The sequence below is a fragment of the Pteropus medius genome, unplaced genomic scaffold (genome assembly GCF_902729225.1).
Source record: "Pteropus medius unplaced genomic scaffold, Ma_sr-lr_union100, whole genome shotgun sequence".
NCBI classification, from domain to species: domain Eukaryota; kingdom Metazoa; phylum Chordata; class Mammalia; order Chiroptera; family Pteropodidae; genus Pteropus; species Pteropus medius.
The window spans coordinates 2,681,493-2,707,244 of record NW_024344370.1 but is presented as its reverse complement, the minus strand read 5'-3'; the positions used below and the strand labels follow the sequence as shown (position 1 = coordinate 2,707,244).

General features: G+C 35.8%; 1 protein-coding gene across 5 annotated transcripts in view; it reads left to right on the top strand.

Moving 5' to 3' along the window:
- Positions 1–25,752, top strand: part of ARL15 (ARF like GTPase 15) — a 376,128-nt gene that overhangs the window by 227,188 nt on the left and 123,188 nt on the right. For 2 of the 5 annotated variants that reach the window (XM_039869932.1, XM_039869931.1), the window contains exon 6: positions 6,281–8,349. The exons of 2 other annotated variants lie outside the window; for them this stretch is intronic. In XM_039869932.1, coding sequence (XP_039725866.1) covers positions 6,281–6,469 — 189 coding nt within the window. In that variant the 3' untranslated portion in view covers positions 6,470–8,349. Of the gene's footprint in view, positions 1–6,280; positions 8,350–25,752 lie in introns of those variants that run through there. One more of the 5 variants, XM_039869933.1, reaches the window with a different exon arrangement.

Sequence of the window (25,752 nt, the reverse complement as noted above, 5' to 3'; positions counted from 1 at the left end):
TGCGCAGTGACCTTGACCAATCAAAATCTGTTCAACCAAGCCCATGTGTGGAGTGAACTCAGAGGACAGATGGTAGGACTGATGATGGGGAACTGTTTTCGTTAGTGATTGTGACTGATGGTAACCAACCTGTCCTGTCCACAATATGATTTAAAATGACATATCCTGCAGCCTATTATAGTAGGACAAAAACTGGCTCTGTATCAGTGCAAACGTTGCGACAGAGATAAGAGTACTGCAGTAGCAGTCTGGGAGGTGGGCTCTGTTCTTTATTGTTCTTGTAGCCTACGTGTACCTCTTATTTTCTAATCAGCCACCACTTTCCCCTACACAGTTCAGTAGAGGGTTCTGAACACTAGTGTACCAAAAACAGCACAGAGGCCTATAGGAATTCTAGGTTTCCCACTTGAATGCTGCAGCTGGTGTCTGGCTTTAAAAAGAGAGTCCGCATTGAGGGGAGGAGGTGCTGATTCAGAGTGAACAGTAACTGTTTTTTACCCTGCCTGAGCTTATTCATCAACCTGGAATCTTTTGCGAATGATTTGCAGTTCTTTGCAAATTCGAGATGTTTAACTTGTATCTTCTACAAACTGCCAATCATTATTTTTTATGATTATGATTAAAAATATTTATTGGTATATCTTAAGATATATCTTTTTTAACAAGCAAACATCCACACACATATAATTATACAATTAAGTTTTTAGAGGGAGAATTATTATTGCTATCATCATTATTACCACCACCATCTGTATTTGTTTGGCTTTTTCTCATTAATTTTGAATTAATAAAAATTTCCCAAATTACTAGATTTCATCCAAATACAGAAAACTTAATTTTTTTTTTTTTTTACTTTCAGCAATTTTTTAAATGTCATGTTATTTCAAAGAGCCCAGGATTCTTTAAAAATTATGTTAATGTAGCATTTTGAAAATAACTATGATAACAATAGTAATTGCAGCAAACACCTATTAAGCATGTATATTATACTAGGTACTGTTCTGACTGGCTCACATTTAGCCTACTAACAACCAAATGAGGTGTCCACTATTACTGGTCTGATTTTCTAGATGAAGATGGCCAAGCTGCCCAAAGTCACACAGCTATAGGAAATGGCAGAGCTAAAAACCCCAGGAGTGTGGCTCTGGGGACCCATTTTCTTCCTGCTGTTTTGTCTCCTAACAATGCCAATATGAATATATCACCCTTACAAAACGCCCATCCAGGATGACATTACAAGGAGATGGCATGATTCTGATAAACGTTTTCATTTTTTGTTCTTGGGAAATTGAAATTAGGATAGAAATACCTCAGAATTGCTTTTCTGCTTTGTTTAGATTACTGTCCTAGTATGACAATTTACTTCCTATTCTAGGATTTATATCACCTCTACAGAATTGAAAACACTTGCACTGGGACCAGTGTAATACAGTCATTCATTTTTCCAACAACCTATGAATTAGAGATGCAAAAAAACAGACAAAAGACACAGTTCATCCCGTCAAGAAGTTAATGTAAGGCTAGCCCAAATGGTCATGGTTGATTTTCCATAAATGGATGAATTGACTTTCTGGAGACTGTTTCTGAAGTACATGCCAATTGTCCATATTAATACCTGAACTGTATTTTTCTGTTTCTCTGTGTGAATACACTAGAACCAACTAATTGCATCTTATCTTGCTTAGCATCTGAATCATCTTGTTTTATTTTAATTCGTATACTTCTCTTCCCACACTCTATTTCTATTTCCATTTTCTCTTCAGTTTGATAAAATGGAAAGAAGATAATATGCCATATGATGTCCTTGGTTTAGATCTTAACTCTACCACTTTTTAGCTATGTGACCATAGGCAAGTTCTCTGAATCATAAGTTCCATATCTTCCATGCCTATACTGAAGATTAAATCAGAAAAAGTGTCAGGACGTGGTTCTTGCCCTTGAAATCCTAGCGCTTTAGTGGAAGAGATAGATATACAAACAAATACCAGTAAGCGATAAATATTGTAGAGGTGGTGTGGGCCACATGTTGTAAGAGCTTAGAGATGGGTCATAGGTTTTGTTGAGTAAATGAATGTATGAATAAAACTTAAGATGGAGAACTAAAATATATAAGACTTCTTGTCAGGAGGTTTGACACAAGCCTGGCTAGCACATGGTGTGATTTTATAAATGTTCATTCACGTGATATTTATTGAGTCCTACTGGATGGCGGACAATGTGCAATTTACTAGAGATTACAAAGACCCTGATTATTGCTCAAGAAAAAAAACTGAATTGTTCATTGCCCTGAATATGAAGTAAGAGCACTTGAGTTTTCTCTGTTCAAATGATGTAGTACAAACATTGGGTAAACTATAAAAGACCTTCCTTATAGCATCGATAAACCTATTTAAAATACTTCCTTTAGATATTTTTATTTTAAAATCTCCTTCTTGATGTAAATGAACTAACAAAAAGGTAAGTATATAAACAGCTTGCAGATGCACTCCCTTTCTTGCCTGCAAGCAAGACATTTTTTTGTGAAATCTTTTATCAGATAATCTGTTAGTACAAGTAGTTTCGTTCACAAAAGCAGTAGTCTTTAAATAGAATTTATACAAGTATAAATTTCATGCTTCTATTTTTCATCACAATGATGCAGATACTGGAGAAAATTGCCAGTAAAAATGTCTGTCTCTTCCTAAAATGCAGTGCAAGTAGCAGCGTATATTGTCAGTCTCGGTAATAATAATAACACCCTTGAAAGCATTACTTGCTGAGAGGAGTGAGAAAAATATTTTGATGTTTAGCAAATGCTACCCTAACAGTACAAGGAGTGCCAACTTCCTGTTAGATGTTGAATCAATCATTCCGACTGCAGTAGTGATTGAGCAAACATGACCAAATCTTAATCTATAAGTAATTGACATCCTTTCTGGATGCAGTTTTCAGTAAATCTAAGAAATATTTAAAACGACTTTGTTTAATAGACCCTACTTTTACACCCATCCCTCGTCTCCCATACGTAATAACCTTCTGTGTTGGTGATTATGATTATGATTAAGTTTCTGTTATTCTTTTCCAGTAATATTTTTTCTGTATTTGGAAAAAATTACGTTGTAAAACAATATAACATAAAAATGTGGAAAGTAGAGTAGAAGCCAGTTTATAATTCCATTACCCTAATACAGGGTTTCTCAGTCTCTGTACCGTTGATGTTTGGGGCTGGATTATTTGTTTTAGGGGCTGTCTTGTATATTGTAGGATGTTTAGAAGCATCCTTGTAGCACCCCCTGAGCTGTGACAACTGCAAATATCTCCTGATGTTGTTGCCTCTTGTCCCCCTGGGGGCAAAATTGCCTCTCCTCCATTTGAGAATTGCCTCATTATTAATTGGAGGGTTCCCTGTAAAAATATACGTGTGTGCACATTTTACAAAACTGTAATAAGTGTGTGCATAATGCCGTATTCTAATTTTTAAGTCATATAACATCTAAGTATTTTTTTTTACTGTTAACTAAGGCATCAACATTATCACTTTTTAATTAGCCCCCTATTGAATTTCTGATGAATAATATGACAAATAACATCTATGTGCATATACTTTTTCTACTTCGAATTTTCCTTTTAGATGTGCACTATGTTGCCTGTGAATTCTTTGCCTACCTTTTCTGTTGGCATATGGGGCTTAGGCTTAGGTACAACAGAACTCACATGGCTCTATTCCTGGCAGATAAAACATTACTCAGGTTGTCTAAAAATTCTAAGGACGTCAGTGCCTTTGAAAGACTAGAGCGTTTACACATCCTGCAAGGTATCCTGCTGGGGAAGTACTATGCTCCCCTTGCTCATGGAGAGCCTTTTCTCCCCTCGTTCCACACTATCCCCGGTACAGGAGAAAGCACTCAGGCTTTGGAATCAGATCAGGTGTAGATTCATTCACTCCTGCTCTGAACACTACTTGCTTTGTGATTTAAGGCAACGTACGCTCTGAAACCTCATCTGTAAAAAGAGAGAAAATACAGCCTATTATACAGCGCTGTTGTGGTGCTTAGAATTAGTGTTTTACAACATCTAGCAGAATAAGTACTCAATAACTGATGGTTAAAAGTAGTAGTAATAATAATAGTGTGGCTTATTTTCCTTCTTGATCTCAGCCAGCACTGTATAAATATAACACAGACCATAAATGTAAGTCACATGTAATTTAAATTTTCTAGTAACTGCATTAAAATGAAAAGGATGGTGAAATTAGTTTAATATTGCATTTTAGGTAGCTCATTATTTCCAAATATTATCATTTCTACATGTAATCAGTATTTAAAATTATTAATATTTTATATTCTAAGTCTTTGAAATGTGATATGCATTTTCACTTATGGCACAACTCAGTTTGTATCAACCACATTCCAGTGCTCAGTAGCCAGATGTAGCTAGTGGCTATCATATTGGATAGCACAGCTCTAAGCAATACATGTAAGATGCCAGGCTAACACATATACATTAATGACAAATTATTAAACATGATCAGAATGTGCCCCTTAAAGATGAAACAGTTCTCGTTATCCTTGACTTTCCCTTTTTTCTATAGCAGGAGAGAAAACTATTAAAACTCCTATATTTTACACTGACCTTCTTAATTTTGTTTAATTCCATGATTGTCAATAGTAATATCTTATAGATACTATAGTTTTAGTGTACATTATGTCTTATTCACTATTTAGTTCAATGTTTGACTTAGTTTGTCCAGACTTTTCCATCCAGCAGGTATTTATTGAGCCCTTAATATGTGCCAGCACTGTGCTAAATATTTTCTTCCATTAACTTTTCAATATTCATGAAACTTCAGTGAGGGTAATACTATTATTCCCACTTTCCAAATAGGAATATAAGGCACAGAGTGGTCAAATCACATACCTCAGATCACACCTTCAGGAAGTAGAAGAGTTGGGATAAGAATTCAGAAAACCCGATGTATATTTTCGTAGTCTCAAAAAGTTAACTGCAGTGCTGGCTTTTTCTCAGCGCTTGTTTCTCTCGACCTAGTCCAATTATTTTTATTTGTCCCATTGTTATATTTGCTCATCCTCAGGACTTGTTATCCCCAATAGATGGTCACATCTCTTACTGAATTTTCCTCAGTTGCCCTACTAAGCAAAAAGCATCGTATTTTTATTTTTTACTTTTTGGAGGTGGAGGGACGGGCGGAGGAGTGAGTATGGGGTCATAGGCCTCATTATTCAGTATGGATCATGCCCTCTGTATCTTTTCTAACTTTTGAAGAATAATCCCTTATCCATATTTTAGCATCATATTGGAATACTTATGGCACTTCTTTTTTACTTGCCCAACCCAAGTTCAGGTTGGGGGAGGGGACGCAGATGGTGAAGAATAGTGTTTGGTTGTTACACAGCATCCATACACTTTTGTGGGAGAAAGTGCTGCCTCTGAATTTCTGAAGAAAGTCAGAGAAAGAAATGTATTCTATGAGTCTGAGTCATTGAGCAGAATGGGCAAGATAAATGGTGGGAAAACCGAAACCAACTCTCTGTGACCTTATGTGAAAATTTTGTTCTGCGCCCTCAGAAAAATGTTAAAAATGATGTTGTCAAAGGAGGAGAGCTGCAGCCCAGAGACAGTATTGGAAGGAGAAGTTCTCATTTTGAAAGAAGCTTTTGAACCTCATAGCCACCACTAATGGCCGTATAAATATTAATAAAGCTTTAAACACCTCCCAAATTAGCTTTATTTTTAAATCGAAAGTGCAAGACATGGAAGTGGTAATTTGTGTTAGTCCGGCAGACACAAAATTAATTGAGATAAAAACAAGAAGTAGCAGGTAAACCCTTTGGGTTAAAAAAAATAATGAGTTATGCTCACTCACTTAGACAGTTTTGAGAGAAACCTAATAACAAGAAATGAGTTCACGTTATTGAATTGGGAGTTTGTCATATGTATCAGTGCACCTCAACAACAGTCAGAGTCGTAAAAGAAGCTAAATTTAGGTTCTTGTGGGCTTGTTACTTACAGTCTTGCTGAAGGAAAAGCTCACCTCATGTAACGCTTTCGTTTCAACTCTCATATTACTCTATCAAGTGTCGCTTTGAGTCTGACTGTAAGCTGGGCAGTCAGGATGGCAGAATGAGTGTGGATGGGACAAACACAGGGAGACATAGGGATAAAGAAGTTCACCGACACCTCCCAGTCTGGTATGTGTTTTCCAGAACAGTTTGGTGAGACAGTGAAAACCAATTGCACTATCCTCGTATTTCCTAAGGAACATCACTCTGTCTCTCCACAAACCCCTAACTTGTCACTGGCCCAGAGTTCTTCAAGCAGGGGAACGTGCCATATGCTGCATTCCGTGATGCTGAGCCTTGTACAGGTTATCAGCTGTTTCTGGTTGTTTGGTTTCTTTCTCACCCAAACATTCTCTGCCTCATGTGGGAAGAATTTCTTTTTGAAGTTATGTAAAATGATTCTACTGTGAAGGGATTAGTGTGGAAACTAAGGAAATTAGATTGCACAACTGGGAATTTAAACATAAAAGAAGAATTTTCTAGGAGTAATTCTAAGGGGAATTAGAATTACTCCTAGAAACTATGATTAGACAGTCCCAAATTTCTCTACCTTTAGCTCCTACTAAAATTCGTATTCTTCGGTGGCCATTTTATTTCCTTCTTGCTATTTCTCCTCATGGGCTTCCTCGTAAGAGATCTGGTTTTACTATTATCATCCCTATTTTTTCATTCCTGGCCCAGCTTCTGTTCTCTGTTAACCCCTCCTGTTGACTTAGCCTTCTTGTCAGATCTTCTGGTATAGAACGTGATAAAGGGTATCAGTTGTTAAGAAAATGTATGTTCGTCATTCTCAAAGGTTCAACATGCTGTGAGCATAGCCGATGTTCTTTTCATGAATTAACATATAAGTGCTTCTTTGCAGAGAATCTCAGCATGGAAAACAACTTTTTAGCTACTTCCAGTATTTGGTTAGAAGTGAAATATGAAATACAAACATTTTCCACAAACCCTTTTTTCATATGTTAGTGACTACCATCTAATTCAGTAATACTGAAGGAGCCAAGTAACTAACATGGATCCTTTAAAAAATGAACTCTATAGTCAGACGATAATTTTTTTTCTCAGAAGTAAGTGAGACATTACTATAAAGCTGAAGTCTCCTTTAATCACCCTAATTTTCCATCCTAGTTCTCACCATTACTCCCTAGAGGTAACTATTATTGAGACTTTAGTATATATTTTTCTAGAACTTTCTTATACTTTCTCATATTTTACATATATCCAGAGAAAATGGAATATTGGTTTCTGTTTCTGCATTTTTATATAAGTGCTATAATACCAGTGTATCATGGCCTTATAACCAAATGATGAAATGAACAGGTTTCTGCCATTATTTAATACACTGGTTAGGCTGTCACTTGAACATTAAAGTCCATGCACCGTGTTGAAGTCAAAATTTGGAAACACCTGAGGATCAGTCGGTTTTGACTGATCTCACAGCATGCTCAAGGTTGTTTTACCGCACAGTGAAGATGGTGTCAGAAGGGAGAGCCTGATCAAGCAAAGTTAATTCTGAAGAATTTTTTAGATCTATGACCCTTTAAGCCTGCTCCACTGCCATTTCTTAGGAAGTAGCCATGTTATATCACTTGACCAACTTCATATTCCCTGTGTTTCCATTAGGCTGAGACAACAATGACCTTTATACTGTACAAGTGAAAAAGGTGACTATAAGTATGTATTAAGGAAGATTAGGAGGGATTATATGAGTGGCTTGGAAACCACAGAGTTATAGAAAGACTTCTCTTAAGGAATGAGATTTTCGACTGGGTTTAAGGAAAGGACATGTTGTGATGAATGTAAAGGAGTGTGTTATTAAAATTATTCCTTCAAAATGCATTCAGAACTCAGTCACCTCCCACCAGCTCCATTGCTCCCACCAGTATTTCTCTCACACGCAATAGTGATGGTCTCTGACCTTCTCCCTGATTCCCACCCCTCTTGCTCTATGGTAAAAGCAAAAGCTCTGTGTGATCTGGATTCTACCGCCTTCCTGACTTGTAGCATTTTCCCTTTCTCTCCATCAACTCTAGCCACATTGTCCTGTTCCTTGAACCTGATAAAGATCTCAGCACTTGTTATTCTCTCTGCCCAGATATCCCGTGACTCACTCCCTCACTTCCTTGAGGAGTTTTCTCAGTCGTCATCTTACTGAAGAGGCCTTTCCTGATGCACCTGCCCCTGATCACTCTGCTTATTATTTTACTTTGTTCTTCGTAGCACTTACTACCATCTTGCATGTTAGATATTCACTTGTTTATGTCTTTTCTCACTCCATGAGAACATAAGCTCTTTGAGAAAAGGGTCTCCTTTTTTTTTTTTTTTTTTTTTTTTTCGTTTTTCATCATCCAGACCAATGCCTGGTATAAAATAGAGGTCAGTAAATATTTGTTTAATTAATAAACACTTCATGTAAAACAGCCAAGGTAAAAACTCTGAGGAAAAAATATGAGGGACCTTTTTAAATATCAGTCTTGAACAGAACCAAGGGAACCAGTAAATAAGAGGAGAGGGAGGCAAAATGCCACTGTGTATCCTTCACAGTTTTCTGACATCTTCATATATTATCAAATTATAGGGATTTGGAGATGATCCTGTGCTTTAAACGGTGACATACAACTTCTGTCTGTTGGGTTCATTACAATTTGAGTATGCTACTATTTCTTTAATAATGAGAGTTGAGCTCATGTTTAGTAAACAAGTGAACACACAATAAGGAAAAGAACAAGAAAGGAGTGGAATGACCTTTTTAAACGATGACATAGGTCTGTATTAAAACCTGCTTCATCACCTTTGAATTTCTTGCCAATCTTTGCCAATCTTAAGGTTTTCATTTTTGAAGGGGAACTGTGTTGATAGTCTACAGTTGAGAGGCTTTGGAGAGAACGTCTGTTTCCTTAGGATCTGCTCCAGGAATATCAGACAGCAGATACTGGAAAGTTTAAAGACAAGCCAGTTAGAAGACAGGGCAGGATGGCAATAATTTTTAGTTTTATGAAAATCTTTTATTCCTAAAGATCTCACATTATTTTACCCACTGATATTTACAAGGTACTGTTTCTACTTCAGGCTGATTGTAAATCACTTTTCCTAAAATTTAATCTCTCTCTTAAAATGATTTCTATTTTATTTTGTGTGTGTGTGAAGCTATACATTTCTTTGTCCAAAACTTTTTTCCTGTCAGTTCACTAATTTGTCATTGCATCATTCAGTGTGTGTGTGCGTGCACATGCATGCTTATCACCATTTTATCATCATCAAAAGCCTACTACACAACCATGGTTTCTCATTTAATTCTCAAAACTCTTCTGTGAACTAGGTATTTATTATCCTCTTATATCCAGAAGAAATTAATTTTTAGAAAATTCAGTTAATTTACACAAAGACATTTAACTAGTAAGAGGCAGAGCCAGGATTCGAAATGAAGTATGTTGTACTCCAGTTCCAGCATACCATACAACTTCCTCAAGAGGCCAGAGGCCTCTGGCATCTCCCCTAATCTCTCCAGTTGTCAATGTCTTCACTTGCAAAATGAGGGATTTGAATCAGATGTTCTTTAAGCTTCCTCCCGGCTCCTCCGCCCCTCTGTTTATGGCTTTTATTATTGGTAATAATATCGGCTACTGCTATTGGGTTAAGTTCTTTACAAACATAACTTATTAAAGTCAAGCACGTGAGTGTGATATTATTTATCCCCAAGTTTCAGATGGGACTTGGAGTGGTAAGCAACTTGTCCAAGGCCACCAAGTTTTCAAACGCAGAATTCCTATGTGAGCCCAAGTTTGAGATCATAATAACACTGCATTATTATATCCTGTTTCCACACTGTTGCTTGCTCCTTCTGTGTATGAAGTGCAAACATGACAAATCTTAGAAGAATCTATTCATTCACCAATTGAACAAGTATTTTTTGAGTAAATGTTGTTGGTCAGACTCTACTAGGTACTAGAACCCAAAGACAAACAAAGTTTTGTCCCTGTTCCTAGGGATCCCACAGTTCACTAGTGGGTGGAGAAGCAGAGATACGCATGGATTATTATTATAATATAGTGTAAAAGTACAATAATAGTGCTTAAACAGAGGGCTATAGGAATTAAGGAGATTGATCTCAGATCTGGGCATTAAGGGGTAAATAGGAATTTGATGGGCAGAGAGCAAGAGAAAGTCACTAATGACAAAAGAAACGCTGCACGAAGACAAGTGAGTATATCCATACAGTGGAATATTATTTAGTATTAAAAAGAAATGAAGTACTGGTATATGCTACGACATGGATGAACCATGAAAACATTATGCTAAGTGAAGGAAGCCAGTTACAAAAAGAAACATATTCTATGATACCATTTATATGAAATGTCCAGAATAGAAAAATCTAGAAAGACAGAAAGTAAACTTGTGGTTGCCTAGAGCTGGGGGTGAGGTGGGAGGAGTAGAAGGAAATAGGGTATGACTGCTAATGGCTATTGGCTTTTTTCTGTGGTGTGATGAAAATATTCTAAAACCGATTATGGTTAATGGTTGTACAGCTCTGTGAATATACCAAAAGCCATTGAACTGTATACTTTAAATGGGTGAATTCTATGGTATACGAATTATATCTCAAAATAGACTTTATGAAAAGAGTATCAAAGAGAGTGAGATGTTGAGGTAACAAATTTGGCGTTTCTTTGTTTTAAGACTAGAATACAGCTTATGAAGAAGTGAGATAGACAAGGTAGATTGCAGCCCTTCGGCAAAGGGTCTTCTGCATCAAATGAAAGCTGTTCATTACCTTTTTTTCACTCAACGTCCTGTCTTAACGTTCATCCACATTGTTGTATATAGTTCATATTTTTCACTTTCAGATAAGATTTTCTTGTATAATTGTCTGAATATACCACAGTTTACTTATTCTTGCATCTGTTCTGGGACATTTGTTTCTAGATTTTTCTCTTATAAACAGTACTGTAATAAACTTTCTTATAAACTACTGGTGCATGTCTTAGAAGACAGTATAAGTGCTATTTTTAGAAAGCTCAAAAATGAGCAAAACTTTTAGAAGTATACCAGCATATATGTATGATAAGACTATACCAAACTAGGAAAGAAGTAATAAATGCAAAATTCAGCACAGTGACTTTTTTCCTTATTTTTTTATTTTAATTTTTTTAATTATTATTTTTTAATATTTTATTTTCCCCCTACCCCCTGCCCTCTGGTAACCACTAGTCCATTGTCCATGTCCATGAGTCTCTGTTTGTTTGTCCTGTTCATTTGTTGCTTTTAGATTTAGATCCCACATGTCAGTGATATCATGTGATTTTAAACCTTTTCTGTCTGGCTTATTTTGCTTAGTATGATTATTTCAAGGTCCATCCATGTTGTTGCAAATGGCAATATTTCATCTTCTTATGGCTGAGTAGTATTCCATTGTATATATGTACCACAGTGTTATTAACCAGTCATCTATCGTCAGACATTTCGGTTCCTTCCATGTCCTGGCCACTGTGGATAATGCTGCTGTGAACATCAGTGTGCAAATATCTTTTCAGATATGAGTTTTCAAGTCTTTGGGGGTAAATACCCAGTAGAGGGATTGCTGGATCATATGGTAGATCAATTCTTAGTTTTTTGAGGAACCCCCATACTGTTTTCCATAGTGGCTGTACCAATTTGCAGTCCCACCAGCATTGTATAAGGATTCCCATTTCTCCACATCCTTTCCAACATTTGTTATTACTTGTCCTGTCGATTATAGCCATTTTAACAGGTGTGAGATGGTGTCTCATTGTGGTTTTGATTTGCATTTCCCTAATAGCTAGTGATGATGAGCATCTTTTCATATGTTTGTTGGCCATTTGTATGCCTTCTTGGGAGAAGTGTCCCAAGAAGGTTCTCTGCCCATTTTTTGATTGAATCTTTTGTATTTTTTTGTTGTAATTGAGTCCAGCATAGTGATTTTTTTAAGGGCAAGGATGAATGAGAGAGAAGGGAGAGGGAAGGAACACAGAGGATGATACAAGTTGACAGATAATGCTTTAGTTCTTGATTGGATGGTACATTCATAAATAAGTTAACAAATACATAGGCATTTATTATTTAAATAAACTTTTTATTTTAGAATGATTTTAGATTCACAAAATTATTGCAAAGATGGTACCGAAAGTTCCATACCAAGTTTCCCCTATTATTAACACCCTACCTTAGTGTGTTACAGTTGTCACAATGAATGAACCAATATTGATATACTATTATTAAAGTTCATACTACTTTAGTCAGACAGACTTCCTTAGTTTTCACATAATACTTTTTCCTGTTCTAATATCCCATCCAGGACACCACAGTGCATTTAGTTGTCATGTCTCCTTAGGCTTCTCTCAGCTGTGAGTTTCTCAGACTTTCTTTGTTTTAATGATGTTGACAGTTTTGAGGAATACTGGCCAGGTATTTTATAGATTGTTCCTCAGTAGGAATTTGTGTGATGTTTTCCTCATGATTACCTTGGGAGGAAGATCACAGTGGTAATGTGTCACATCACATCATATCAAGGGTATGTACTATCAACATGTCTCATCACCGTTGATGTTATCTTTGATCAACAGGCTAAGGCAATGTGTGGTTTCTCCACCGTAGTTATTCTTTTTTCCTCTTTTCATTCTGTCCTCTTTGGAAGGAGATCACTATGCAGGACCACACCGAGGGAGTGAGGAGTTAGGCTTCCCCTCCTTGAGAATGGAGTAGAGTATCTACATTGATTATTTGACATTCCTCTGTAGAGATCTTTGTCTCTTCTCCCCATTTTTTTTTTATCTTCAGTTATATCAGCATGGACTCACAGATACTTCTTTTAAATTTTGGATTATTATCCAACACTATATTTTGTTGCTCAGATTTTTCCAGTTTTGGCCTTGGGTAGTTCTTTTGGTTGGCTCTTGGTGTCCCTCCAATATACCCTCATCATTGTGTAGTTTGGGTTTTTTTTTGTTTTGGGGGCACTTCCTAAATGTCTGTTATACCAAGATGCTCCAGACGCATCTTATACATTTCCTGCCCCAGCCCTAGAATGAGCCATTTCTTTAAGGAGCCCTGGTTCCTTTTATTGGAGAATGGACACCAAGACACCAAGATCTGGGTGCTCGGTGTGCTCATTGCTACTGGGTTGTTGTTGCTTCTAGGCCCTCCTAGAAGTTGACAGAGAAAGGAAATATGTATATGTATGCTAACCCATGTATAATACATACATCTGTAAATATTTTATATGTAACCTCTATATCTGTACTAAGCTAAATATCCGTTCATACTGTTTCAGCTCTAATTCATTTCCATATGAATCATTCTGGCCTTTCACCCTTATATGTAACTTCCATCTCCAACAGTGAGAAAACCAGCTTCCACTACCCACCTTCCATTTACTTAATTGTTCAATTTCAATATACATGTATAGTGGCCTCAGAATTGTTCATCTATACCCCTGTGGGAAACAACTTAGTCAACTAAAGTGTAATTCTTATGTACAGTCCCCTTTGCTTTTAATCTTACAGACTACTTATTTCCAAAGTTACTTAGGTCAGCATCTTATGCCTCCACATCTTTTAGTGAGGTTGTTTCATATATTTTTAATGCATTTAGATAATTTTGTCACTTTGTACATTTTATCCTAGGATAAACTTAGTTTTGTTTTTTTTTTTTAATTTCCACACATTAAAATTTATTCCATGCTATAAAGCTCTCTGGATTTTGACAAATGCTTAATGTGTTGTATCTACCTTGAAAGTATTATGCAGAATAGTCTCACTTCCATAAAAATATCCCCCATATTTTACTTACTCAACTCTCCCACTCTGAAGCTCTGGCAACCACTGATTTTTACTGCCTCTGTATTTTTGCTTTATCCAATATATCACATAATCGGAATCATACACTTTATAGCTTTTTCAGCCTAATTTCTTTTACTTAACAGTATGCACTTAAGATTGATTCATGTCTTTTCATGCTTTGATAGCTCATTTCTTTTTATCACTGAATAATATTCAATTGTATGACGATAGCACAATTTATCAATTCACCTATTGAAAGACATCTTGGTTGCTTCCAGTTTTTATAATTATGCATGAAGTTGCTGTAAACATTTGCATGCAGGCTTTTGTAGGAACATAAGTTTTTCCTATCAGTTGAGTAATCACCTAGGAGCATAATTGCTGGGTCATGTGTTAAGACTATATTTAGTTTTGTAAGAAACTGCCAAACTGTCTTCCTAGGTGGTTGTACCATTTTGCATTCTTATCATCAATGAAAGAGAATTCCTGCTGCTTTGCATTCTTACTAGCAGTTGGTGATATTAGTGTTGGACTTTAGCCATTTCAGTAAATGTGTAGTGATATCTCCATGTTGTTTTACTTTGCAATTCCCTAATATCAAATGATATTGAACATTTTTTACTATGATTATTTTCCTGTTTGGTAAAGTGTCCATTCAGGTCTTCTGTCCATTTTTAAGCATAGCGTTGCTTATTTTTTTTTTCTTTAGACTCTGTATTTCATAAATGTTATATTCTTTTGTGTATATCCAGTAATAGGTTAAATTATTTTTAAAAAACAAGAGAGCAGGAAAAAAAAAAACACCTATTGAGCTTTATGATGTAGATGTGAGGGCTGATTAAGAATTCAGACTTAACTTTAAACTCCAGCCTTGCTATGTACTAGTCTTGTGACTTTGGAAAAGTTATATAATCTCTCCAGGCCTCGATTTCTTCATACTTAAAGTGAGGATGTTACTATCTACCTCACCTGTTTTTTGTGAGAATTTAATAAAAACAATAGGTTTAGCAAATGCTAGAGATTTTACTTTTGTTTATCACAAAGGAGATGCTCAATACATGGTGGTTTCCCAGACCCCTGACAATGGAGAGTTCACTCACTCATTAGACAAATACTTATCAACTGCCTAATCTGTGCCAGGAACCATTCTGTGTATTCGGGATATACCCATAAGTCTCTGTATGGTTTTTATAGAAGTCTTTTAAACTAGATTGTGATATTTACTCATAATTTAGAAAATTAACTTGGAAGAAAAGACCAGAAGTAGAGAATTAAATTACTAGACTCTTCTAAAAGTTCAGGCATGAGATGCTAAGAACCTAAAAGTTAGAATTGGGAATGGAGAGGAGGGAACAACTGAAAAAGATGTCTCAGAAGCATAACCCAGTAGACATGGAGATTGCTAGGTGATTATGGGTAAGACAGAGGGTGGTCTTAAAGATGACTTTTTCTGAATGAGAAGATTATAGAATACTGGTTTATAAATGAGCATAGTCACTTACAGTGTTTTGATAATCAACACAGCCTTTAACATACATGCATACTGTCCCTAGCCAAATTTTCTTTAGTAAAACTTTAATTCATAAGTGCCAATTCCCTAGCAGAAACATCTGAAAAAACTAAACACTCACATCAAATGGGAAACCTTCAAGATTCATTTCCAGTACTCATTAGTCACCAAAAAATGTTCTGCATTGGTTCTAATAATGGTGTTGCTGGGCATTTTGAGAGCACAAAATGCTTGTCTAATAAAGTTGGAAGGTAAGTTTTTGCTCAGTGGCATGATTGGCTCAGCAGCAAACAGAACTGCACAATTTCATGTCCAATTCGAAGTTAAACAGAGCCAAGAGATAATTCCCCTGTATATTTATAAGGAAGAGTTAAATCCCTCCCAGTGTAATGTAGCACCGGATCGAAGTAAACAGACTATGATTTCAGTGCTAGACACAGCCTTAAGGCAGAAGAAATTACACTGTCATGCGGAGGATATGTAGCGGCTGCTATTTTGGTGCTTGAGTTCTTTGTTGTCACATAGTTGAAGGCAATCCAGATGAGGAAGAGTGTTAACCAACAAAAGGAGAAAAGTCCCTGCACATGGCTAGGGGGATATAGGAAAAGAGGAAAGCTAGTACAGTGCCATCTGAACACACTGGTTAGTTGTTCGTCCCAATAATCACTGGCTTCAACTTACCTCCTCATTCTTATTGGAAGCACGTTGTTCACAAGGACAAAATGCAAGCTCAAGTTTAAAAACTATATTTCATGAAATGGTTTATGTCATTGTAGAATCCAAAAATCATCATTGCTTCTTGCCAGTTGCATATAAAACAAGCTTTTATAGGAAAATGATGGAACACCTACTTTCTTGGTATCTTCAATACCAAGAGGATATTATTTAAGATATATATTATTTAAAAAGCGTTATAGTATCTCCTTCTGTATATCCTTAGATGTATATGTAGACATTATAGGCAGTTACCTTTAAAATCAAAGGACTAATTCTGAACAAACTAGACTAGATATGTAAGTTTTGCCACTCAAAATGGTAAGTAAAGAAGACTAGAAGAATACAAGATAGATTTTCTGTCACCATCAGTGTGGGAATTCTGCCTGTTGCTAAGTATGAATCTTCTAGATATGCATTCCAGAGATGGAAAATAACTAAAGATTGGGTTCGGAGACCCACTATGCCCACTGTGAGACAGACCTGAGCAGAAATTCCATTCATCACTTGACCTCTGTAAGTTCTTGCACTGACTGGTGGGCCACAGAGGTGGTTCGGGTCTCTTGGAATTAGTGTTAGTTTCAGAGCCAAGTTTCAGAGCCTCTGTCCAGTAATCTCTGAAAGGTCTCATATTTTTCCTCATTGCATAGTCACCTTGATAAAAGGCCAATGGGAGAAAGAACAATACAAATATGACACAGTATAGAATTTTGACTGAAAGGTAATTATGAAAGTGCTGTACTGTAATAAACATATGGGAAACAAAACTAAAATCATCTTTTTGAAAATAATTACCAAAAACAAGATATGCGAACCAGCAGACAAAGATGTGGGATAAATTTGGAAATCATCCTAGCATTAGAATGATAAGCAGCGCTTATATAACTTCAACATATCTGTAAATAAAAGTGGAAACTCAATTAAATGATAGTGAATTAACTCAGAATAACATAATTAAATGCATGATCCACGCCATTTCTATGGTCTTCAATCATGGACGACTTTCTTCTGTCCTGGTGATTTAGTTTGCCTTTAGTGTTTACCAGTTACAATGAATCTTGTGTTTCCAGCAACTCTTCTTCAATATTGTCTGAGAACAGCATCTCATATCCTTTTGGGTACTGCCCCCTCCACAATTTTTTTAAATTCTGCTGTACTGTCAGTGTCAGTACTCTACCTCCTGGTCACAGAGATGGCCAATCGGAATCCTTTCCGGAGATTTTATTCAAAGATGTTAGGATAGAGTTCTTTCTCTGTGGTGCCTAAGCTATTTGCTCCCTTATTCTTCCATTGCACCTGGATCCTCATGATGAAGGGAGACATTCAACATGCAGTAGGAGGGAATGAAGCCAGCACATAGAGAGAAACATGACTGAGGTACTGATTAATTTCACCACGCTGATCTTACCTAGTTCCATTGATCTTTCCTAGTTCTGTGAACTAATCAATCTCCCCTGTATTTCTGAAACTTTCAGTGGAACGATTCCTTACCAGTTCTGTTTAATGCAGTCCCTTAACACCAGCTGGCTAGACCATGCTTTCTAGAACACTAAATTGTTCCTGTCACTTCCTTATTCAAAAAATTCCCATGACCCCACTGGCAGGAGCACTGACTTCACGAGTCACAGTCTGAGGTTTTGGCTCCTCCATTAATGAGCAGGTCTCTTCAGTTCTCTGAGCCTCCTGATCCAAACACCTAGTTCTCAGTTACTGAGACTAAAACATGACAATATAAATGTAAAGCGCTCGATGTAGACGTTGTTCACAGTGAGCTCTCAGAACGTTCAGGCTCCTGAGCATATCTGTCTGGGCCCGTTGCAGTTGGTCCCCGGACTGCCATGCCATCGTCACTCTCTGCTCCTCTCCTAGCTAAACTCTATCGCATCCAGACTGGCTTCTTGCCCGTTCCTCAGTAACTCGTACATTTCCCCCTGTGATAGGTGGATAAAGGCTTGCCTCCTGCCCTCTGTCCACCTATCTCAATCTAGCTCATTCTTTAAAAAAATCAGTAAAATCAATCTCATCTTTCCTTTGATTTTTTTTTTTTTTGCCTAACTGTCCTAAAGCGATCGTTCCCTTCTCCAAATTTCTGGAACACTCTGTGGCTTTCTATCTTTAATCTGGCAATTAATCCTGTAACACCTGGGGCTTTCATTGTTTTATCCAAACTGTTATATATTTTGTATTCTTTTTCATTATTAAACTTTTTAATCTTATTTTTAACTCAATTACATGCTCCTTATAGGCAAGAACTACTTTTATTTCTTTTTGTCCCTCTTGAGTCTTACTACCTAATATTCGATAAGAATATTTAATTTAGTCTTTTCTTTATAGATCTGTTTATTCTCATCCCCATGGAAACAGTGAGCTATGTGAAAATTTAGGTATTTCGAATCATCCTTTTTATTACAGATATAATCTTAAATAAGCACCCTTTCATGAATAAAGAAGTCAGTCATAGGTAAGGCAGGAAATATTAATTAAGTGGGGCAAAAAGAACTATAGAAATTGTTTGGGCCTGGAAAGGTGGCTATTCTCTGATTCTGTTTTTAGTGTTTTCTTCAGGTTATTTGGCTCTTTGTATCTTTCGAGTAATTATACGGAGAAATAGTGACTAAAATTTATTATCTATTATTGAGTGAGAGGCAGATGCATAAACGTGAACCCACAGCCATGGCAGCCTCCCCTCACCTCCTATACTACTTCTGTGACCTAAACACTAACTGGACGAAAATGAAATAATAATCAGGCTAAGGTGGTTTATTCTTCCTAGTTCTCAGTTTATTTAAAATAAATCTCTATTTGACACATAATCAAGTTGCCAATATATATTGTTTTAACAATCCATATCTGACAGGATATACCTGAGTGTGCACCTGTACTGAATATGTATCTGATAGTACACCTGTACTAAGTGAATAGGACTCAGTACTGGAAACTTCAGGAAAATGTTGGAGTTTAGTTTAACAAATTTAGACAGAGGCTGTGAAGAAAGTATGGTTTCTAGCCCCATCGTTTTTCTAATACAGCCTTTCAAGCACTCGGCTTTGTTATGCAACTGTAGTTATGCTTAATGGTTTGTCCAATCGCTAAGGTTATTTTTCCCATTCTTTGTCCAGGGAGCTACTTTACTATCCCGGTGTCAGGGTAGGGCTACCGTAGTCAGTACGTGCAGGCTATAGTGACGCAGGCTTTGACTGGTTCCCAGCAATTACATTTCCAGGAACGTGATGTAACTTGTGGTATAGCCAAATCCTTCAGCTCACAAGTAACAACATAACTGGGTTTATTGCAGTCATTCAGAATTATTGAGGAAACTTCTAAAATGTGTTTCCTCACACATTCTTAGTCTGAAATTTGGCTTACCAAAATCTTGGCCAGAGAGGTACATTTTCAAACAAACAAAAGCAAAAAGGAAATCTTAAATCCCAAATTGCTTCAAATTTGTTAAAAGTAGTTTAAAATAATTTCAAATTAAAAAGGATAGAAATTTGAAATTCTCAAATACTTTATTATGTGATAAATGTGGAGATTTAAAAAACTTAATGTTAAAGAGTTTACAAACAAGATATGGACCAATATTTTAAAACCTAACAATACAAGAAAATTATCTGAGTAGAACACCTCCTGTTTGATGCACATTAAATTTATAAACACAGTTTATCAGATAGGCATAGAATGTTTTTATCTCTAAAAATTGCATCTTTACTCTCTTTTGAATTTGAAATGTGACTTGATTTAAGATGACTTGCTTCTACATTCAGAATCAAAGCAGCTTGGAATTGGAAAGTATAGATTTACAACCTATCCAGGTCATGTAATTGTAGGGAAATCTTGTATATTAAAGGCACATATTGCAGGCTTAATAAATTTCATGAATAAATGAATAAATCAGTTAATGAAATGAATGAATAAATAAACGAGTGAACCAGTAGTCAAGATGCAACAGGAGTGACAATATAGAAATTACTGGTACTGAGAGACTGAATGATTTTAATGTTTCCAGGATTCATAGTCACTGTTTATAAAGCAAAAACAATAGGTCAATTTTATTTGTAGTATTGTATTAAATGCAATAATATATGAAATATGCCTAACAGTGCCTAGCCCATGGTAGTAAATATTCTCTTCCTCTGTGTTGAAAATGTAGTCTTAATTTAAAAAAAAAAAAAAATCTCCTTGCTAGTACTAAAAAAAGACATTTAGAGAGGCCAGTCTAATTCTCACGCTACTTATTTCCATGACTTCTATCATCATATCTTGGGAGATTGTTTCCTGAGGGACATTTTCATCCCGTACCTCTCTTCTTGATCACTAACTCATATTTCTAATTCAAGGTTTAAGAAAAATGTTACTCGAAAATATAGGGACAATATTACCATGACTACTATTACAGAATTCTCTTCAATCTTCAACAGAATCCTAGAATGTTATAGATTACAAGTTGAAAATCAATGACTACTATTCACTCAAACCATTATTGAGTTTTCACTGTGCTAATTGCAGGCGTTATAAAATAAAGCCAACACCTGGCCCTGGTGTTTAGATATGAGAAAGACAGGCTTGTCTAATATTGACTATTTTTGAAGATATAAAGTGCTAGAAGAGAGGTATGTATAGAAGAGGAGCAGAGAGAGACCAAATAATTTCACCTAGAGAATTGAAGAAGCCTTCATGGAGAAGGTCACAATATTTGTTTTATAGCCGTGAGAGACAAACAGGCATTTGCCAGGAGGGAATGGGGAAGATGAAGGTGGCGTGTAGAGGCAGGAAGGCATGGAAGGACTTCTATAAGCAGTATTATTAGATGTATCATCATGCTCATGTGTATCTGGAGCAGCGGACTAGCCCTGTGACCCACCTTTGGTAGTAGTGGGTGCCCTCTCACAGAAGGAAGAGAAGAGTGGTGGATCATGTAGACCAGGACCAGGGACCAGAATATGTCACTTTAGATAGAGCTTTGTCCTCTGAGGACTTAGGAGTTATCAGACATTTTACAGCAAATGAACAGCATCAACTCTATTAGAAAAAGAGCTCTAGGTGCTCTGTAAAGTGGGTCAGAGAGCTCAAGAGACCTGTTAATCGTGTACTCCACGAGTCTAGATGTTAAAGGAAGCACAGAAACTAATCTGCATAGATCTGAGTTTTGATTTTCGCTCCTTGTCTAACAAACTGTGGGATCACAGAATCCTAGATTTAAAAGGGTCCTTCCATGTATAGTAATTCAACTACCTTTATCAATGCCACTGGCCAATGATCAGGCCATTACATGACCTAGAACATTTACATGACATGAAACACTGTGTTAGGAAGAATCCCATTTTTTCTTGGTAGCCCTAATTGCATTTAATCCCCACCCTCATCCCCCGCCTCCCCAAAAAAAGACTTTAATTTCCAAATAGAGCAAATCTTCCATTGGGGGAGTATACCAGACAGTTTTTGGATATTTATGTACAGCCCTCAAGTCTTTACTCTGCCTTTTTTCAAGAAAATTATATGAAATGCCCTGATTCAGAGCTGTTGGCTTATAAATTTCAGACTGGTTGCTTTTTTGGTTGCCCTCTGTAGATGCTATGTGTTCTAATTGTGAACTGTTAGAACGCAGAATGCAAAGCTGAAATCAGTTCTTCAGAGATGGGTCGAATGGTGCAATATATACGATAAATGGGGCTGTTACCTCTCTTGATTCAGAAGTACTGCTTCTTAAGCATATGATTGCAATAATATTTTAATAGCCAGGTCATATTATGGCTTATAGGGAGCCTATAGTCAAAGCTAGTCTATTAACCCATCTGTCCTCAGGCCCTCTAGCTTGACAATAAGGGTCACACCTGCCTCCTGTTTATAGTAATTATGGATAATATGATGTTAAATTAAATTTATAGGCAATGTTGTACTTGAAATTCAAGGTGACCTAGTTGTTGTGCAGATGTAGTTTTAAGAAAGACAAAAGAGCCATTGACAAGAAAATAATCTGTATCAAAAGCATATTAAATGGCCTCTGGAAAAAAATGTTTCCTAAGATTTTGCATTCTATGACCCTTACTACTTTTTTGTTTTTTGTTTTTTTTTAGCAATAAAACATTTAGCGTGACTGCTCTATAGATTTTCAATTTATATTACCTGATAATACATAGTTTGATGGGAGTGAAGATGATTTGCTTGAGAGACTAAGTTAATAAGTTTGTGTATTATTGTCTTGTATATATTTCAGTTTTTCCCATGGCTTCTAAGGCTTCGAAGCGAATATCACTTTCTCCAATAGAATATTCTCTTGGCTGACTTTGGCAAAGGAGTGACCAAGTCCGTTCTCCATTCTCTGACAGTAACGTTGCAGTAATCAGAATAAAATAAGGTCCTAGGGAGAACCTGGCTCTGACGATAAGAGTTGCAAAGTGAAAACAAACACAGACACTTACTATTAGCCTTCTACATGCTGAGAGTGGAACACTATTTGAAAATCACATTCCAGTGCATTTTACAAAACTGAGCAATTTCCCTGCATGATTTAGACAAGACCCTCCCCCTGTTTTATTATATTGTTGGCATCCGGAAGCTTCATAGGTAGTCTAAAGCATTTACTGAATTTCACTGTAACACTGAACCTCTGTTGGATGTGGTGATATACTCTTTGGCTCAGAGGATTTAAAAGACTTCACATATGTAATCACCAACTCTGCTGTGATCAGTTTATTAAAATACTGTTTCTCATGTCTGGTTCATACTTTAGGGACAATGGATATAGAATCCAAGCTTTTAGCTGCAGTTTTTTCATCATATGATTCTCTCACAAAAACTATAGTAGTACTTAGAAAATTATACTTGTATTTTCAAGATCCCCTTGTTCCTCCTCTATTGATAGACCTGATATTTGATTTTGCTCATCTCACTGGAACTTTAGGTGTGCTTCATATGTTACAGTATGAACATTTTTTTTTTTTTAATTAAGAGAGGGACAAAGTGTACCGGTATGTCTTTGGCCACTTTTAAAACATGATTAACATCTGCGTAATGCCATTAGCCAAGAAAATGTGCCATTGGTGCCAGACAAATCTGAATGAGATTTTAATACATGATGAAATTTAAAGATAAGAGATATTAAAAAAGTTAAAATTTTGTCAAAACTCTTCTGTAAATTACAGGAGAATAAATAGAGGACTAAAACTGGTGTTTTGTCAATGCGTTAAATGTCTACTTTAAATCATCTATGCTTCTTGTTTCAACCTGGAATAAATGGATTACAATTTCAATCATATAATCCTATAATTCTACATGCATATTTTATACTCTATTATGATTTCTCCCCAGTGCAAAGTAGACTTGTGAATATTGAATGCAAAAGTTATAAAGTAAATATTTTTCCAAATAAATTTCTATCCATTTCTAACTATATTTACTAATATATTTACCTCTTAAAGAATTTTACAGTTCTCCTAAAGTCACATATCCTTTTGATTTTTTATACATTATTTCATATTGTGTCAATAGAAGTCTCACATATCAGAGCTGAGGGAGTAGTAGAACTATGACATGCTTAAGGATGAACATACTATCTTACAAGATGTATCTATATAAGCTCTTCTACACTTTTTATTTTTCTCTACTGTGGTTTTAATTTTCTTTCCTTTTCTCTTCTTTACTCGGTTTTCATCTACTAATCTCTCAAGAGTTTCTTCCCTGCTCAAAAGTGTAAACTCGTAGAAACCCGGACTCTCTTTCTATCTCCATTATGTACCAGGACACAGTAAATGTTGGGTGTGGTTGGTTAGGTAGATGATGCCTGAATGGATGGGCAAATGGATGTATGGATGGAAGGGTGAACCAGTGGCATATCTTCCCTGCCACCATAATTGCTAGAATCCCCAAGAGCTAATGTTTAGTCAGTGATCTCTGGCAATTTTGGAGATTCACGGCTGTTTCAAAGAAGTTTATTGCATCTTAGAATATGCTTGAAACTATAAGGCTTAGGTAAAGAATTTGGAGTATCTAGCATCTTTAAAATAAATTATAAAAGGCTTGGACTAGCACTTTTAATTTTATGTCAATAGAAAGTCTCTGATTTTTCCCAAGTGAATTTATAATTTGGAAATGGGATATGACTTTATGGCAATGATTACGATTTCTCTAGAGACAACAACTGTCTCATATCTGATTGTCCTTCATTGTACATCTGTGGATGTGATTACATGTTTTTTAATAAGACCAATCTATTTTGTTTAACAAAAGATAATTATAAATATTGGTCTATCATTAATCTCACATGTAAATTTATAGAGCGAGACAGAAAATGGAAGTCTTGTTTATGAAATTTCAATTTTGGTTTACTCCGCTGTTTAATAATTCTATTGCCTGTAAGTATTCTGTTTGTTTTCTTTCAGTGACTTTATACTGGTTTTTACTTTAATTTTGATGGGCTCTAAGTGGACTTGGCGGGACTGCTGTCAGGGATTTAATGTATTTAATGTATTTAACTTCAGTTCAGCTTGGGACATATGAGTTGTCAATTTGGAAGTCTTTGCCAAGCCATCACATTGGCGAAGATACACTTTGAAACAAATCTCTTTGTAATTTGTCTAGACTACTAAACACTAACTGCATCTGCTCTGCAGAGAATCTGATTAGGCCAGGAGAGTCTTATGTCTTCATTATGTCATTATTGCAGTGCACACTGTTAAATGTAATTTTCCTGATATCTCTAAGCAATACATAAATAAGCAAAAAATTTTTAGGAATGATAGCAATCTCATTACATTCACACGAGAACTTCATATGTGCTCTAATCAAAATATTCATTGCTATAATCAGCCATAAATTACCAGATATTAAATTAATTACATAGATGTTAGTTGGCTACTAAAGTATGATTGATTTGCATTTACGTATTGATTAAACAATTAAAATAGACTATTAAATAAGTTATTTCTAAGATATGTAATAGTTCGAGAATTAGGGTGGATAATTTAATCCTCGATGAAAGGCCTATAATATTTGCAGTATTTGTAAAGCTTCTAATAAAAATGTTTGCATTGCTGCCAAAAGCAATGGGAATAAATGATAGGTTTATTTTAGTTTGTTAACATACCATGATATCCCTTTGAGTTGCAAATATAATGTGTTTAAGATGGTAACAACTCCGATGAAAGAGAGGTAAATACAGATAAATTGTTTTAAGTGACTGTCATCCATTTTCAAGTGTGCTTCAGCATCTCATTATTAAATACTATAATTGCCCTTAAGTTCACAATTGTTGCCAAGATTTCCAAGTCAAGTATGCTAAAATATTCTAAATATCTTCCAGAGTGCATGTTTTTTTTACTTGCCAGGTAAAACTAATGATAATTACAATGTAGGCATTAGACTTCACATAGACCATATCTAGCTACTGCTTTTTTAGTTCAATAGTTCGTTTTTAGTGTCCAGAGAAATATCACTTTAATCTGTATGAATTAAAAAATGGATTATTACTTTCTACATTTCATTCATGTAATATTTATTAAATTTCCCTTATTGGTCATCATTCTTCCTAAAAACTATGTAAACTTTTTATTTTGAGAGGTATTTCTAAGGTCAGTGTATTCTAAATAGAAAAAGAAAAAGTAGAAATTATAAGGATAAAATATTCCCTGAAATCTCATAAATATGTACATTAAAAATAATTTTATTAATTTCTTTA